Genomic DNA, 13,747 nt, shown 5'->3' on the forward strand with positions numbered 1-13,747 from the left:
CAAATTTGTAAGGAGATCTCAGTTATCTGTAAGAATAACAGGATGATTGTGATAGGGGATTTTAACTTTCCAAACATAGACGGGGACTGCCATAGTGGCCATCGCTTGCATGTGGAGGAATTTGTTAAATGTCTACAAGACAATTTTCTGATTCAGTTTGTGGATGTACCTTTTAGAGAAGGTGCAAAACTTGACCTACTCTTGGGGAAATAAGGCAGGGCAGGTGATTGAGATGTCAGTGTGGAAGCACTTTGGGCCCAGCGACCATAATTCTATTAGTTTTAAAATAGTGATGAGAAAGGGATAGACCAGATCTAAATGTAAAAGTTCTAAATTGGAGGAAGGCCAATTTTGACAGTATTAGGCAAGAACTTTCAAAAGTTGACTGGGGGTGGATGTTTGCAGGTAAAGGATGGCTGGAAAATGGGAAGCCTTCAGAAATGAGATAACGAGTCCAGAGACAGTATATTCTTGTTAGGGTGAAGGGAAAGGTTGATAGATGTAGTGAATGCTGGTTCACCAGAGAAATTGAGGTTTTGGTCAAGCAAAAGAAGGAAGCATGTGTCAGGTATAAATAGCATAATCGAATGAATCCCTAGAGGAGTGTAAAGGCAATAGGAGAATATACAGAGGAAAATCAGAAGGGCAAAAATGTCAAGTGAGATAGCTTTGACAAATGAGTTTAAGGAGAATTCAGAGGGATTCCACAAATATATTAAAGACAAAAGGGTAACAAGGGAAAGAATGGGGACTCTTAAAAATCAGCAAGTTACCTATATGTGGAACTGCAGGATATGGAGGAGATACTAAATTAGTATTTTACATCATTGTTTACTGTGGAGAAGGATATAGAAGAAATAGCACTTGGGGAAATAAATTGCGATATATTGAAAAATGGCCATATTACAGAGGAGGAGGTGCTGCACAGATTAAAATGAATAAATATGCATAAATCCCTGGGACCTGATCAGGTGTACCCTCTAAGTCTGTGAGAAGCTAAGGAAGTTATTGTTGAGCCCCTTGCTGAGATATTTGTATGATTGATAGCCACAGATGAGATGCCAGATGACTTGAGGTTAGCTAATGTGGTGCTACTATTTACCAAAGGTGGTAAGGAAAAGCCAGGGAACTATAGACCAGCGAGCCTGACATTGGTATTGGGCAAATTGTTGGAAAGAGTCCTGAGGGATAGGACTTACAAGTATTTGGAAAGACAAGGACTGATTCTTGAGAGTCAACATGGCTTTGTGCAAGGGACATTGTGTCTCACTAAGTTGATTGAGTTTTTTGAAGAAGTAATGAAGAGGACTGATGAGGGCAGAGCTGTGGATCTGTGGACTTGAGTAAAGTGATCGACAAGTTTCCTCATGGTAGACTGGTTAACAAGATTAGATCCCATGGAATACAGGGAGAATGAGCTATTTGGATACAGAACTGGCTCAAAAATAGAAGACAGTGATGTGGTATAGGGTTGCTTTTCAGACTGGAGGCAAGTGACCAGCAGTGTGCCACAAGCATCAGTGCAGGGTCCACTGCTTTTTGTTATTTATACGAATGATTTGGATGTGAACGTAAGAAGTATGGTTAGTAAGTTTGCAGATTACACCAAAATTGGAGGTATAGTGGACATCAAATAAGGTTACCTCAGATTACAATAGGAACTTGATCTGATGGGCCAATGGGCTGAGGAGTGGCAGAATGGAGTTTAATTTAGATCAACACGAGGTGCTGCATTTTGGGAAGGTAAATCAGGACAGGACTTATACACGTAATGGTAAGATTCTGGGGTGTGTTGCTAAACAAAGAGACCTTGAAGTGCAGGTTCATAGTTTCTTGAAAGTGGAGTCTAAGGTAGATAGGATAGTGAAGGTGGTGTTTGGTATGCTTTCCTTTATTGGACAGAGCATTGAGTAAAGGAGTTGGGAGATCATGTTGCAGTTATATAGGGCATTGGTTAGGCCACTATTGTAATATTGTGCAATTCTGGTCTCCCTGCGATAGGAAGGATGTTATGGAACTTTGGAAGGGTAGAGAATTGCCTGGACAGAGTAGATGTTGAGAAGATGTTTCCATTGGTAGGAGAGACAAGGACTCGAAGGCACAGTCTTAGAGTAAAAGGAAGACCTTTTAGAACGGAGATAAGAAGAAATTTCTTCAGCTAGAGTGATTAATCTGTGGAATTCATTGCCACAGAAGGTCATGGAGGCCAGGTCATTGAGTATATTTAAGATTGAGATAGATAGGTTCTTGAGTATCAAGGGTTACAGGGAGAAAGCTAGAGAATGATGTTGAGAAACTTACCAGCCATGGTTGAATGTAGGAGCTGACTCGAAGGGCTGAATGGCCTAACTTCTGCTCTTTATGTCTTATGGTCTAAAAGATTTAGAAGCATGTTCCCAGGGCTGAATAGGCTCGGGCTGTTTTCCCTGGAGTGTTGAAGACTGAGGGGTGACCTCATAGAGGTTTGTAACATCATGAGCGGCATGGATAGAGTAAGTAGACAGGGTCTTTTCCCCCGGGTGGAGGAATTCAAAGCTAAAGGGCATAGATTTTAGGTGAGAGGGGAAAGATTTAAAAACAAATTTTAAAATTTAGAAATGGGAAACCTTTTCACGCAGAGGGTGGTGCGTGTATGGAATGAGCTGCCAGAAGAAGTGGAGGCTGGTACAATGACACCATTTAAAAGATACCTGGATGGCTATAAGGGTTAGAGGGATGTAGGACAAATGCTGGCAAATGCGACGAGATTAATGTAGGATATCTGGTTGACGTGGATGAGTTGGACTAAAGGGTCTATTTCCGTGTTTCCGTCACTATGACTGTATAACTCAGCAGATCAGGAAGGGCTTATGCCCGAAACGTCGATTCTCCTGTTCCCTGGATGCTGCCTGACCTGCTGCGCTTTTCCAGCAACACATTTTCAGCTCTGATCTCCAGCATCTGCAGACCTCACTTTCTCCCCAACTCAGCAGATCAGACAACATTGTGGAGAAAAACAAATTATCTTTTCAGGGCAAAGACCATTCACTAGAACAGGTTTATTGATAGATTTATTAAAGAGTGCCAAGCAGCTTTCAAGAAAATGAAGGCAATCCTAATAACTGGTATTCACTACCTTGACTTCATTAAACCCTTTAAAGTGAAGATTGATGTTGGTGACTTCTGGGGGTGGCAAGATGCTGTTTCAGACATAGAGAAATTATGCATGATCAAGAATGCACCAAAACTCATTTTCAATTTACCCTACTTTTTTTTAAACTCCATTTGCCTCACCAGTTATCATAATTTACCCTTTTACAAAGGATCTCTTTGCACCCAGTGAATGTTGTGTCAGATCTGAGGGCCACACATATAGCTGAGACTTAAGGCTGAACATTGAGTGCTTGTATTTACATAGCGCTTGGATTATGTTTGTTATGCTGAGCAAATGATACCTTGTTTGGATGAAGTCATCATAACACTTGGGGATATTAGCTTCAGGGTCTTAGTTGGCTGGTTGTGCTAACTTGCCTAATTCCAGACCAGCTGGTTGAACTTCATTTAAAGATTTACTGAATTATCCCCACTTTTAAAGAAAGTTTGGATACATTAATATTTGCTTGTGGTGTTTCATTGACCTAGATGATGAACTTTGGACTTTGCTTAGCTATGGCTCAGGTCACATGAAGGAAATGTACGTGGAGTTTGCAAATTGTTCTGTCTCTTTAAATTGACTGAGACTTTCTGTTTATAGAAATAGCTACAACTCTTGCTCTAAGAAGGAAATATACCTGGAGCTTGCAAACTCTTCTGTCTCTTTAAGTTCACTTAGACTTGTGTTTATTAGAATAGCTACAACTTTTGCTGATCCAAAATTATTACATTGGAGTAAGTCAATCCTGGCTACAGGTAATTCTGAATAGCCCCAATGTCATTGGTTTGGACATTAAATTACACACTAAATGGACTATACAAAGGAACAGATATCTACTCTCCACTAATGCCATTTGTAAACATGTTTCTGGCTCCTGTGTGGAGTTTGCACACACTCTCTATGTCTGCGTGGGTTTACTCTCTCCAAAGATTCGCCATGCTAAATTTCCCATAGCATCCAGGGATGTGCAAGTTAGATGAATGAGACAGGAAGTGTAGAGATTACAGGAATCAGGTGGGGGGGGGGGTGACCTTCGGAGGATCGGTTTGGACTCGATGGGCTTAATGGCCTGCTTCCACAGTGTAGGAATTCTATGAATAGAAGAGTTTGAGTGTCATCTGTATCCTTGATATAGTTATAGATTTTGCCATATCATTTGTGGAATGAGGGATGTTTTTCTCATCTGTTATATATCTCTCATCTACCTTATTTAGCTCTCGTTTTTCACCTTCTGTCCCACAGTTGTAGTTAAAGATACAATTTGATCTATTCTGTTTTCATTCTTGGCTCCTTTTCTTGAATCACATTTGGGAACCTTAAAAGTCCCATGGGTTTCCCATCCAGCTTTCTGAACAAGAGTGTACTACATTGTACTAACCTGACAAATCAGAAGGGCAAGGGTAGCATGAAAGACAGATTTATATAACATGCTTGCAGTTGGATTGTGGGAAGTTTCTAGATGATTAGATAACCATTAATATGATGCCCATGTGTAAGAAGGAAGGGAGATAGAAAGCAGTTAGCCTAACATCTGTCATTGGGAAAATACCACAATTCATTACTAATGCTAGACTAGCAGGGTATTTTAAAAAGTGGAACACAATCAAATAGCCAACATTGTTTTATGAAAGGGTAATCATGTTTGACAAATTTACTGGAGTTCTTTTGTAATATAACAAGCAGAGTTAATAAAGGGGAATTGGTAGATACAATGTATTTGGATTTCCAGAAGGCATTTGAAAACACTCCATAAAAAAGGTTATTGCAGAAGATGAGCTCACTGTTTGTCAACATAGATTGAGGATTTGTCAACAAAAGAAGTCAGAATTGGGATTAATAGGCCTTTTTCAAGATCGAAAGACTAGTGAAATGCCACAAGGATCAATATTAATGATTTGGAGGTGGGGCAGGGTGTATTGTATCCAAATAGGCTGATTACACAAAAAGAGGTGGGCGGGCATGTTGAGGTGGGGACGGAAGGAATCTGAAAGGGAATACGGATAGCTTGACTTAGTGGGCAAAAGGTAAAAACAAAGGCTGCAGATGCTGGAAACCAGATTCTGGATTCGTGGTGCTGGAAGAGCACAGCAGTTCAGGCAGCATCCAAGGAGCAGTGAAATCGATGTTTCGGGCAAAAGCCCTTCATCAGGAATAAAGGCAGAGAGCCTGAAGGATGGAGAAATAAGCTAGAGGAGGGTGGGGGTGGGGAGAAAGTAGCATAGAGTACAATAGGTGAGTGGGGGAGGGGATGAAGGTGATAGGTCAGGGAGGAGAGGGTGGAGTGGATAGGTGGAAAAGGAGCTAGGCAGGTAGGACAAGTCCGGACAAGTCATGGGGACAGTGCTGAGCTGGAAGTTTGGAACTAGGGTGAGATGGGGGAAGGGGAAATGAGGAAACTGTTGAAGTCCACATTGATGCCCTGGGGTTGAAGTGTTCCGAGGCGGAAGTTGAAGCGTTCTTCCTCCAGGCGTATGGTGGTGAGAGAGCGGCGGTGAAGGAGGCCCAGGACCTCCATGTCCTCGGCAGAGTGGGAGGGGGAGTTGAAATGTTGGGCCACGGGGCGGTGTGGTTGATTGGTGCAGGTGTCCCGGAGATGTTCCCTAAAGCGCTCTGCTAGGAGGCACCCAGTCTCCCCAATGTAGAGGAGACCGCATCGGGAGCAATGGATACAATAAATGATATTAGTGGATGTGCAGGTAAAACTTTGATGGATGTGGAAGGCTCCTTTTGGGCCTTGGATAGAGGTGAGGGAGGAGGTGTGGGCACAGGTTTTACAGTTCCTGCAGTGGTAGGGGAAGGTGCCAGGATGGGAGGGTGGGTTGTAGGGGGGCGTGGACCTGACCAGATGGTCACAGAGGGAACGGTCTTTGCGGAAGGCGGAAAGGGGTGGGAAGGGAAATATATCCCTGGTGGTGGGGTCTTTTTGGAGGTGGCGGAAATGTCGGTGGATGATTTGGTTTATGCGAAGGTTGTTAGGGTAGAAGGTGAGCACCAGGGGTGTTCTGTCCTTGTTATGGTTGGAGGGGTGGGGTCTGAGGGCGGAGGTGCGGGATGTGGACGAGATGCGTTGGAGGGCATCTTTAACCATGTGGGAAGGGAAATTGCGGTCTCTGAAGAAGGAGGCCATCTGGTGTGTTCTGTGGTGGATCTGGTCCTCCTGGGAGCAGATGCGGCGGAGGCGGAGGAATTGGGAAAATGGAATGGCATTTTTGCAAGAGGTAGGGTGAGAAGAGGTGTAATCCAGGTAGCTGTGGGAATCAGTGGGTTTGTAAAAAATGTCAGTGTCAAGTCGGTCATCGTTAATGGAGATGGAGAGGTACAGGAAGGGGAAGAAGGTGTCAGAGGTGGTCCAGGTAAATTTAAGGTCAGGGTGGAATGTGTTGGTAAAATTGATGAATTGCTCAACCTCCTTGCAGGAGCACGATGTGGCGCCAATGTAGTCATCAATGTAGCGGAGGAAGAGGTAGGGAGTGGGACCGGTGTAATTACGGAAGATCAACTGTTCTACGTAGCCAACAAAAAGACAGGCATAGCTGGGGCCCATACGTGTGCCCATGGCTACCCCTTTGGTCTGGAGGAAGTAGGAGGTTTCGAAGAAGAAATTGTTAAGGGTGAGGACCAGTTTGGCCAAACGAATGAGAATGTCGGTGGAAGGGTACTGTTGGGGACGTCCGGAGAGGAAAACACGGAGGGCTTGGAGGTCCTGGTCATGGCGGATGGAGGTGTAGAGGGATTGGATATCCATTGTGAAGATGAGGCGTTGGGGACCAGGGAAACGGAAGTCTTGGAGGAGGTGGAGGGCGTGGATGGTGTCTCGAACGTATGTGGGGAGTTCCTCGACTGGGGGGGGATAGGACAGTGTCGACGTAGGTAGAGATGAGTTCAGTGGGGCAGGAGCATGCTGAGATAATGGGTCGGCCAGGGTGGTCAGGCTTGTGTTTCTTGGGAAGGAGGTAGAACCGGGCAGTGCGGGGTTCCCGGACTATGAGGTTGGAAGCTGTGGGTGGGAGAACCCCTGAGGTGATGAGGTTCTATATGGTCTGGGAGATGATGGTTTGGTGATGGGGATGGGGTCATGGTCGAGGGGGCAATAGGAAGAGGTGTCCTCGAGTTGGCGTTTGGCTTCAGCGGTGTAGAGGTCAGTGCGCCAGACTACCACTGCGCCCCCTTTAATCTGCTGGCTTGATGGTGAGGTTCGGATTGGAACAGAGGGATTGCAGGGCTGCGCGTTGTGAGGGTGAGAGGTTGGAGTGGGGGAGGGGGGTAGACAGGTTGAGGCGGTTAATGTCCCGGCGGCAGTTGGAAATGAAGAGGTCGAGGGCAGGTAATAGGCCAGTGCGGGGTGTCCAGGTGGATGCAGTGTGTTGGAGGTGGGCGAAGGGGTCCTCGGAAGGTGGGCAGGAATCAGATGGTGTTTAATGCAGGAAAGTGAGAAGGAAGATTCTACTTGCAGGCGCAACAAGTAATTAAGACAAATTGCATTTTGGCCTTTATTGCGAGGGGATGGAGTTTAATGGAAATTAAGTCTTGTCACAATTCTACGGGTTGTTGGTGAAGTAAACCTAAAGTGTTCTGTACTGTTTTAGTCCCTGTGTTTATGAAAGACTATACTGGCATTAGAGGCATTTACTCCTAATACCCATATCCATCCATCAAAATGTATTTGCTTTACCATTTCAAATTCAGTGCTGGTCTCTCCAACTATTTCCTTCTGTTTCAAAATGTTTGCCTGTACATGTCAGGAACTAAGTTGTATACATAAAGAATAGTCATTTTTATTGCATCATAATCCATATAAATTTCTTCTTCGAATGATGCATACACCTCATGAGTTCTATCTGTCCATCTGCATGAGCAGTGTTGAGTCTTCCATTGGTCACTTTATCTATTTTGGTACTTTTCTAAATGAATAAAGAGTGTCACCCCCTTTTCAAATTTTAGTTAAAAATCTCCTTTCTGGACTTTAGGTTAAGCTCAGGTTTTTCACCATCAGAATAATCTTCTTCTGAGATATTTTTAAACTGTAGCCTTGAAAGCTAGTATTACCTTTACCTCTCATAGAAACATAGAAAATTGGAGAGGAGAGGGCCATTCAGGTCATCAAGCCAGCTTCGCCATTTGACATGATCTTGGTTGATCTCTATCTTGTTGCAATACTGTCAAACTCTCTCGATATCCCTTGACTATTTTAGACTCTCGAAATCTGCTTCCACAACCTCTTAGTCTAAAATGGCCTACCATGTATCCTATTGCCTTGTTCTCGACCCCCAGCCAGGCAAATTATCACTCCTGCATCCTGTTGAGTCCTGTGACAATTTTATATGTTCAGTGGGATATCCTCTAATTCAGAGGTGGGGAACCTTTTCATGTTGGAAGGCCGCATTATGTTTGTTGTAGCCACATCAAAGAAACTTCAATTATATATTCTTCAAAATTCACATTTTTTAAAATTGTGGCAGTCAGTCTGTGAGGATTATTTCATTGAATTTTCTTTTACTCTCTGGTATTTTAAATACATTCATTTTAAGATTAAAATAAAAATAATAAAGGACGAAGAAAAACATATTAATAAAAGATTTGTTCTGCAAAATTTGGGTTCATTCTAAAGGCCACACACAATGGCCTAGAAGGCTTCATGCGGCCTTAAGGCTGCAGGTTCCTGACCTCTGCTCTAATTCTTTTAAGCTCCAGTGAATGCAGACCCAGTTGACCCAATTTTGCCAAATCTGTCAACCTAGGAATTGAGCTTATGAAACTTTGTTGCACTTCCTTCAATAGCAACTATATATTTTCGCAGGTAAAGAAACCAAAACCGCATACTGTACTTCAGGTATGGTCTCATCAAGGCCCTGTACTCAAACTGTATTGCCTTCATATTGTGTGCTGCACCTATATGCTTGCTTTCAGTGACCAGTGTGCATGGACACCTAGGTCACTACCGAAGTTAACAACTTCATTCTTATCAACTTAGATCTCCTTTTCTCTTTCCTAAAACAAACTTTGCTCAGGTTCTAAAATTTCCATCGACATTTTTCATACTGCCTCATTTCTCTTTCAAGTTCAACCTGCTTTAACTAGTTTTGAATTCTCATTAAGTTGGTTAATTCATGCCTTGGTGTCCCTGGTTCCTCTTATTTTTCAAATGCATTCGTAGCTTTTACGGAAAAGTCCAGTTTTAATTCCTTTGCCCATTCTATTATCCTATGAACCAGGCAAGGATACCTCTTCCATCTGTAGAAGAGTTGTAGCCACTTACAGTAACATTTTGGTTTTTATAATATGAGAAACCCTGGGATCTCTCAGGGAGATGTCACTTTTTTAAAAAAATAAAACTTTTAAGTTATCTCGAGAATGTGACTTGAAAGAAGTTCTGGGATTTACATATTAATGAACTGAAACCTGCAAACGATTCTAAAAACTGAAAGACTTAATAGCAATCTAGGTTTCAGTTGTATGATGCTGATCTTTTGTTGTAAATTCTGTGTCTTAAGATCCTGCTCCACTGCTACCTGATGAAGGAGCAGTGCTTTGAAAGCTAATACTTCCAAATAAACCTGTTGGACTTTAACCTGGTGGTGTGTGATTTTTAACTTTTATTTTACTTATGGTTTATCATTGCATGAGAAAAACATATGATTAAATGACTCTTGGTGTCATCAAGCCATACAGGTGTATAATAGTGAGACAACTCGCCCACGCTGACCAGAATCTCAATCTGACCTTTAATCCTCTAAACTCTTTCTATTTGAATACCCATCTCGATGCCTTTTAAATGTTGTGATTTTGCCCACCACCTCTGGCAGCTTGTTTCTCTCACACACCACCATCTGCATGAAAAAGTTACCCCTCGGGTCCTTTTTTAAGTCTTCCTCCTCTCATTTTAAACCTATGCCCTCTATTTTTGGATTCTCCCATCCTAGAAAAAAGACCTTGACAATTCATCCTATCCATGCCCATTGTGATTTAATAAACCTCTACAAGATCAATTCTTAGCCTTTACTCAAGGGAAAAAAGCCTCAGCCTTTCAGCCTCTTCCAATAACTCAAATCCTCCAGTCCCAGGTCCATCTTAATAAATCTCGTTTGCACCCTGTCAAGTGTAGCAACATCTTTCTATTGAAAGGCAACCGGAGTTGTATGCAGTATTCTAAAAGTGGCCTCACCAATGTCCTGTACAGTTGCAACTTCTATAATCAGTGTTCTGACCAGTGAAGGCAAGTGTGCCAAACATCTTCGGCGATGTACCCTTTTTGACTACTCCACGTCGAAATACAGCTGATTGTGAGGTTGTTTTGACAGATGTGATAAACATTTTGCTTTCCTTTTCCCACAGTAAGCTGTATGGAGATCAGGCAAGATTTTATGAGGCAGAAAAGATACCTCGAATTAAACATAAGAAAAAAGGAACTGTATCCATGGTGAATAATGGCAATGATCAGCATGCATCTCAGGTTAGTTGACATTCAGCACCTGTGTTTTCAGTATGCACATGTTTATGGGTATGTATGTATCTAATATTATAGAAGTTCATTTTCAAGGAATAAATTGGATAATTTAAGGAAATCTTATTTATTATGGCAATATCTTATCAGTGAAGTACTCTCATTGTAATGTTCCCTTTTTGCTTAATTTTAATCTAACCACAAACTATTAAAGAAAAGAGAATGCTATAAAGATGATGGTTTTCACTTTTCTTGAAATCATGAAACCTAATTTTAAATCTCAGGTTCTTCCTTCTGGTGTCTGGCACGTCTTTGCTTGGGCTTGCCATAATAATGTGGTTTTTGGGACTGGTGGGGTTTAAGTCTACTGTGGCATACTCTCGTTCCCCAGTCAATTGCTTGACTTCCTAGCCTAAGTCTCCAAAATGCCTGAGAGTACTGACACAGCAGGTCATTGACATTTTAATATGTTGCGTCTAAATTGAATAGTACAGACTGATGCCAGAAAGTGCTATTTTACTCCTGAAATATATAAATTTACAGCACAGTGAGGTTGCCAAGAAACTTGCAATTTCTCATTTATAGTCATCGAGGTATACAGCATGGAAACAGGCCCTTCGGCTGAATTCATCCATCTCAACCAGGTTTCCTAAACTTAAGTAGTCCTGTTTGCTGGTGTTTGGCCCATATCCATTCAAGCCTTTCCTTTATATGTATCTGTATAAATGTTTTTTTAAATATTGTAAATGTACCCACCTCTACCATTTCCTCTGGCAGCTTGTTCCATAGACGCATCACTCTTTGTGTGAAAAAGTTGCCCCTCCCGTCCCTTTTAAATCTTTGCCCCCTCACCTTAAACTTATGCCCTCTAGTTTTGGACTCCCCCACCCTAGGAAACAGACATTGGCTATTTATCCTAGCTATGCCCCTCATGATTTTATAAACTTTTATAAGGTCACTCCTCAACATCCTACACTTAAGGGGAAAAAAGTCCCAGTCTATCCAGGCTGTCCTTATAATTCAAACCTTCCAGTCTCAGTAACATCTTTGTAAATCTTACAATTTATTAATTTAGTAATATCCTTCCTGTTACAGGTTGACGAGAATAGTATGCAGTACTCCAAATGTGATCTTACCAATATCTTGTACAGCTGTAGCATGACGTCTCAATTCCTGTACTCAGTGCTCTGAACAATGAAGCCAAGCCTGGCAAACCCCGCCTTCACCATCCTGTCTACCTGTGCTACCACCTCTAACTTTATAAGTCCTGTCCTGATTTGTCTTACCAAATACAATATATCCTATTTATCTGTATTAAACTTCACCTGCTATTACTTGGCACACTGCCCAGTTCAAGATCCCGTTGTACCCTTAGATAATCTTCTTCACTGTCCACTCTACCACCAATTCTGGTGTCATCCACAAACTACTAACCATGCCTCCTATATTCTCATTCAAATTGTTTATTATATAAATGACAAACAGTAGTGGACCAAGCACCAAACTTTGCAATACATCACTGGTCACAGGCCTGGATCAGTTTTATAAAGTCACTTTATAATAATGCAATGTACCTGGATCAATTTTATCCATTCCCTTACATTGAGAAGTTGGAAAAGAAATAAGGGAGTAACACATTTCTTTTCCAACTCACTGACTTGATTGAGTTTTTTGAGGAAGTAGCGAAGTCAATTGATGAGGGCAGAGCGGTGGATATGATTGAGATGGACATCAGTAAAGCGATCGACAAGGTTGGATCTCATGGAATACTGGGAACTAGCCATTTGGATACAGAACTGGCTCAAAGGTAGAAGATGTAGGGTGGTGGCGGAGGGTTGCTTTTCACAGTGGAGACATATAACCATTGGTATGCCACAGGAATCAGTGCTGGATCCATTGCTTTTTGTCATTTATATAAATGATTTGGATGTGAACATACGAGGTATAGTTAGTAAGATGACCTCAAAATAGGAGGTGTGATAGACAGCGTTGAGGGTTGCCTTGGAGTACGGTGGTATCTTGATTGGATGGGCCAGTGGGGCAGGGAGTGGCAGATGGAGTTTGGCTTGGATGGGTGTGAGGCACTGCATTTTGAGGATGCAAATCAGGGCGAGACTTATACACTTGGTGGAACCCTGGGGAGTTTTGCTGAACAGGGAGACCTTGGAGTGCAGGTTTGTGGTTCCTTGAAAGTGCAATCCCAGGTGGATAGAATAGTGAAGAAGGCGTTTGCAATGCTTTCCGTTGTTGGTCAGAGCATTGAGTGTGGGAGTTGGGAGGTCGTGTTGTGCCTATACAGGACATTGGTTGGGCCACTTTTGGAATATAGTGTATAATTTTGGACTCCTGAAGGAAGAATGTTGTCAAATTTCAGAAAAGTTTTACAAGGATGTTGCCAGGGTTGAATGGGCTGGGACTGCTTTCCCTGGAGCATTGGAGGCTGAGGGGTGAACTTATAAAAGTTTATAAAATCATGAGGACCATGGATAGGGTAGTCAAAGTCTTTTCCCTGGGGTGGAGGAGACCAGAACTAGAGGGTTTAAAGTGAGGGGGGAAAGATATAAAAGGGACCTAAAGGAGCAACTTTTTTACGGAGAGGGTGGTGTGTGTATGCAGTAAGCTGCCAGAGGAAGTTGTGGAGGCTGGTACAATAACAACATTTAAAAGGCATCTGGATGGGTTTATGAATCGGAAAGGTTTGGAGGGATATGGGCCAAGTGCTGGCAAATAGGACTAGATTAATTTAGGATATCTGGTCAGCATGGACAATTTGGACCGAAAGACCTGTTTCCTTGCTGTACATCTCTATGACTGTATGACTAACTTCTTAACATAAGGGAATGAATAAAATTGATTTGGGTAAATTGTGTTATTTCATCCCTGTAGGATTAATAGCTAAGACAGTATTGGGCTGGTGATGTTATGGAAGTTTGTACAGCACCCTCACTTGTTAAGTCAGAAGACTTGGTGTTCATACTGCACTCCAGGATTTGGGCACATAATTGACATAAGTGAAACTCTGAGAAGCAATATTGTAGGAAGCTTCCACAGTTCAGATAAGATAGTAAACCAGTAACTTGTCCGCCTATTGTCACATTCCTGATGAAGAGCTTATGCTCGAAACGTTGACTCTCCTGCTCCTCGGATCCTGCCTGACCAGCTGCGCTTTTCCA

General features: G+C 42.4%; 1 protein-coding gene across 4 annotated transcripts in view; it reads left to right on the plus strand.

The window, feature by feature from the left end:
* The window catches only part of ppil4 (peptidylprolyl isomerase (cyclophilin)-like 4), a 55,274-nt gene that overhangs the window by 9,202 nt on the left and 32,325 nt on the right, over positions 1-13,747 (plus strand). For all 4 annotated transcript variants that reach the window (XM_043681117.2, XM_043681109.2, XM_043681125.2 and 1 more), the window contains exon 4: positions 10,466-10,583. In XM_043681117.2, the coding sequence (XP_043537052.2) occupies positions 10,466-10,583 (118 nt within the window). The remainder of the gene's footprint in view (positions 1-10,465; positions 10,584-13,747) is intronic.

Source organism: Chiloscyllium plagiosum, unplaced genomic scaffold (assembly GCF_037043375.1).
Source record: "Chiloscyllium plagiosum isolate Xiang-an unplaced genomic scaffold, Cpla_swu_hap1 HiC_scaffold_3, whole genome shotgun sequence".
Classification (NCBI taxonomy): domain Eukaryota; kingdom Metazoa; phylum Chordata; class Chondrichthyes; order Orectolobiformes; family Hemiscylliidae; genus Chiloscyllium; species Chiloscyllium plagiosum.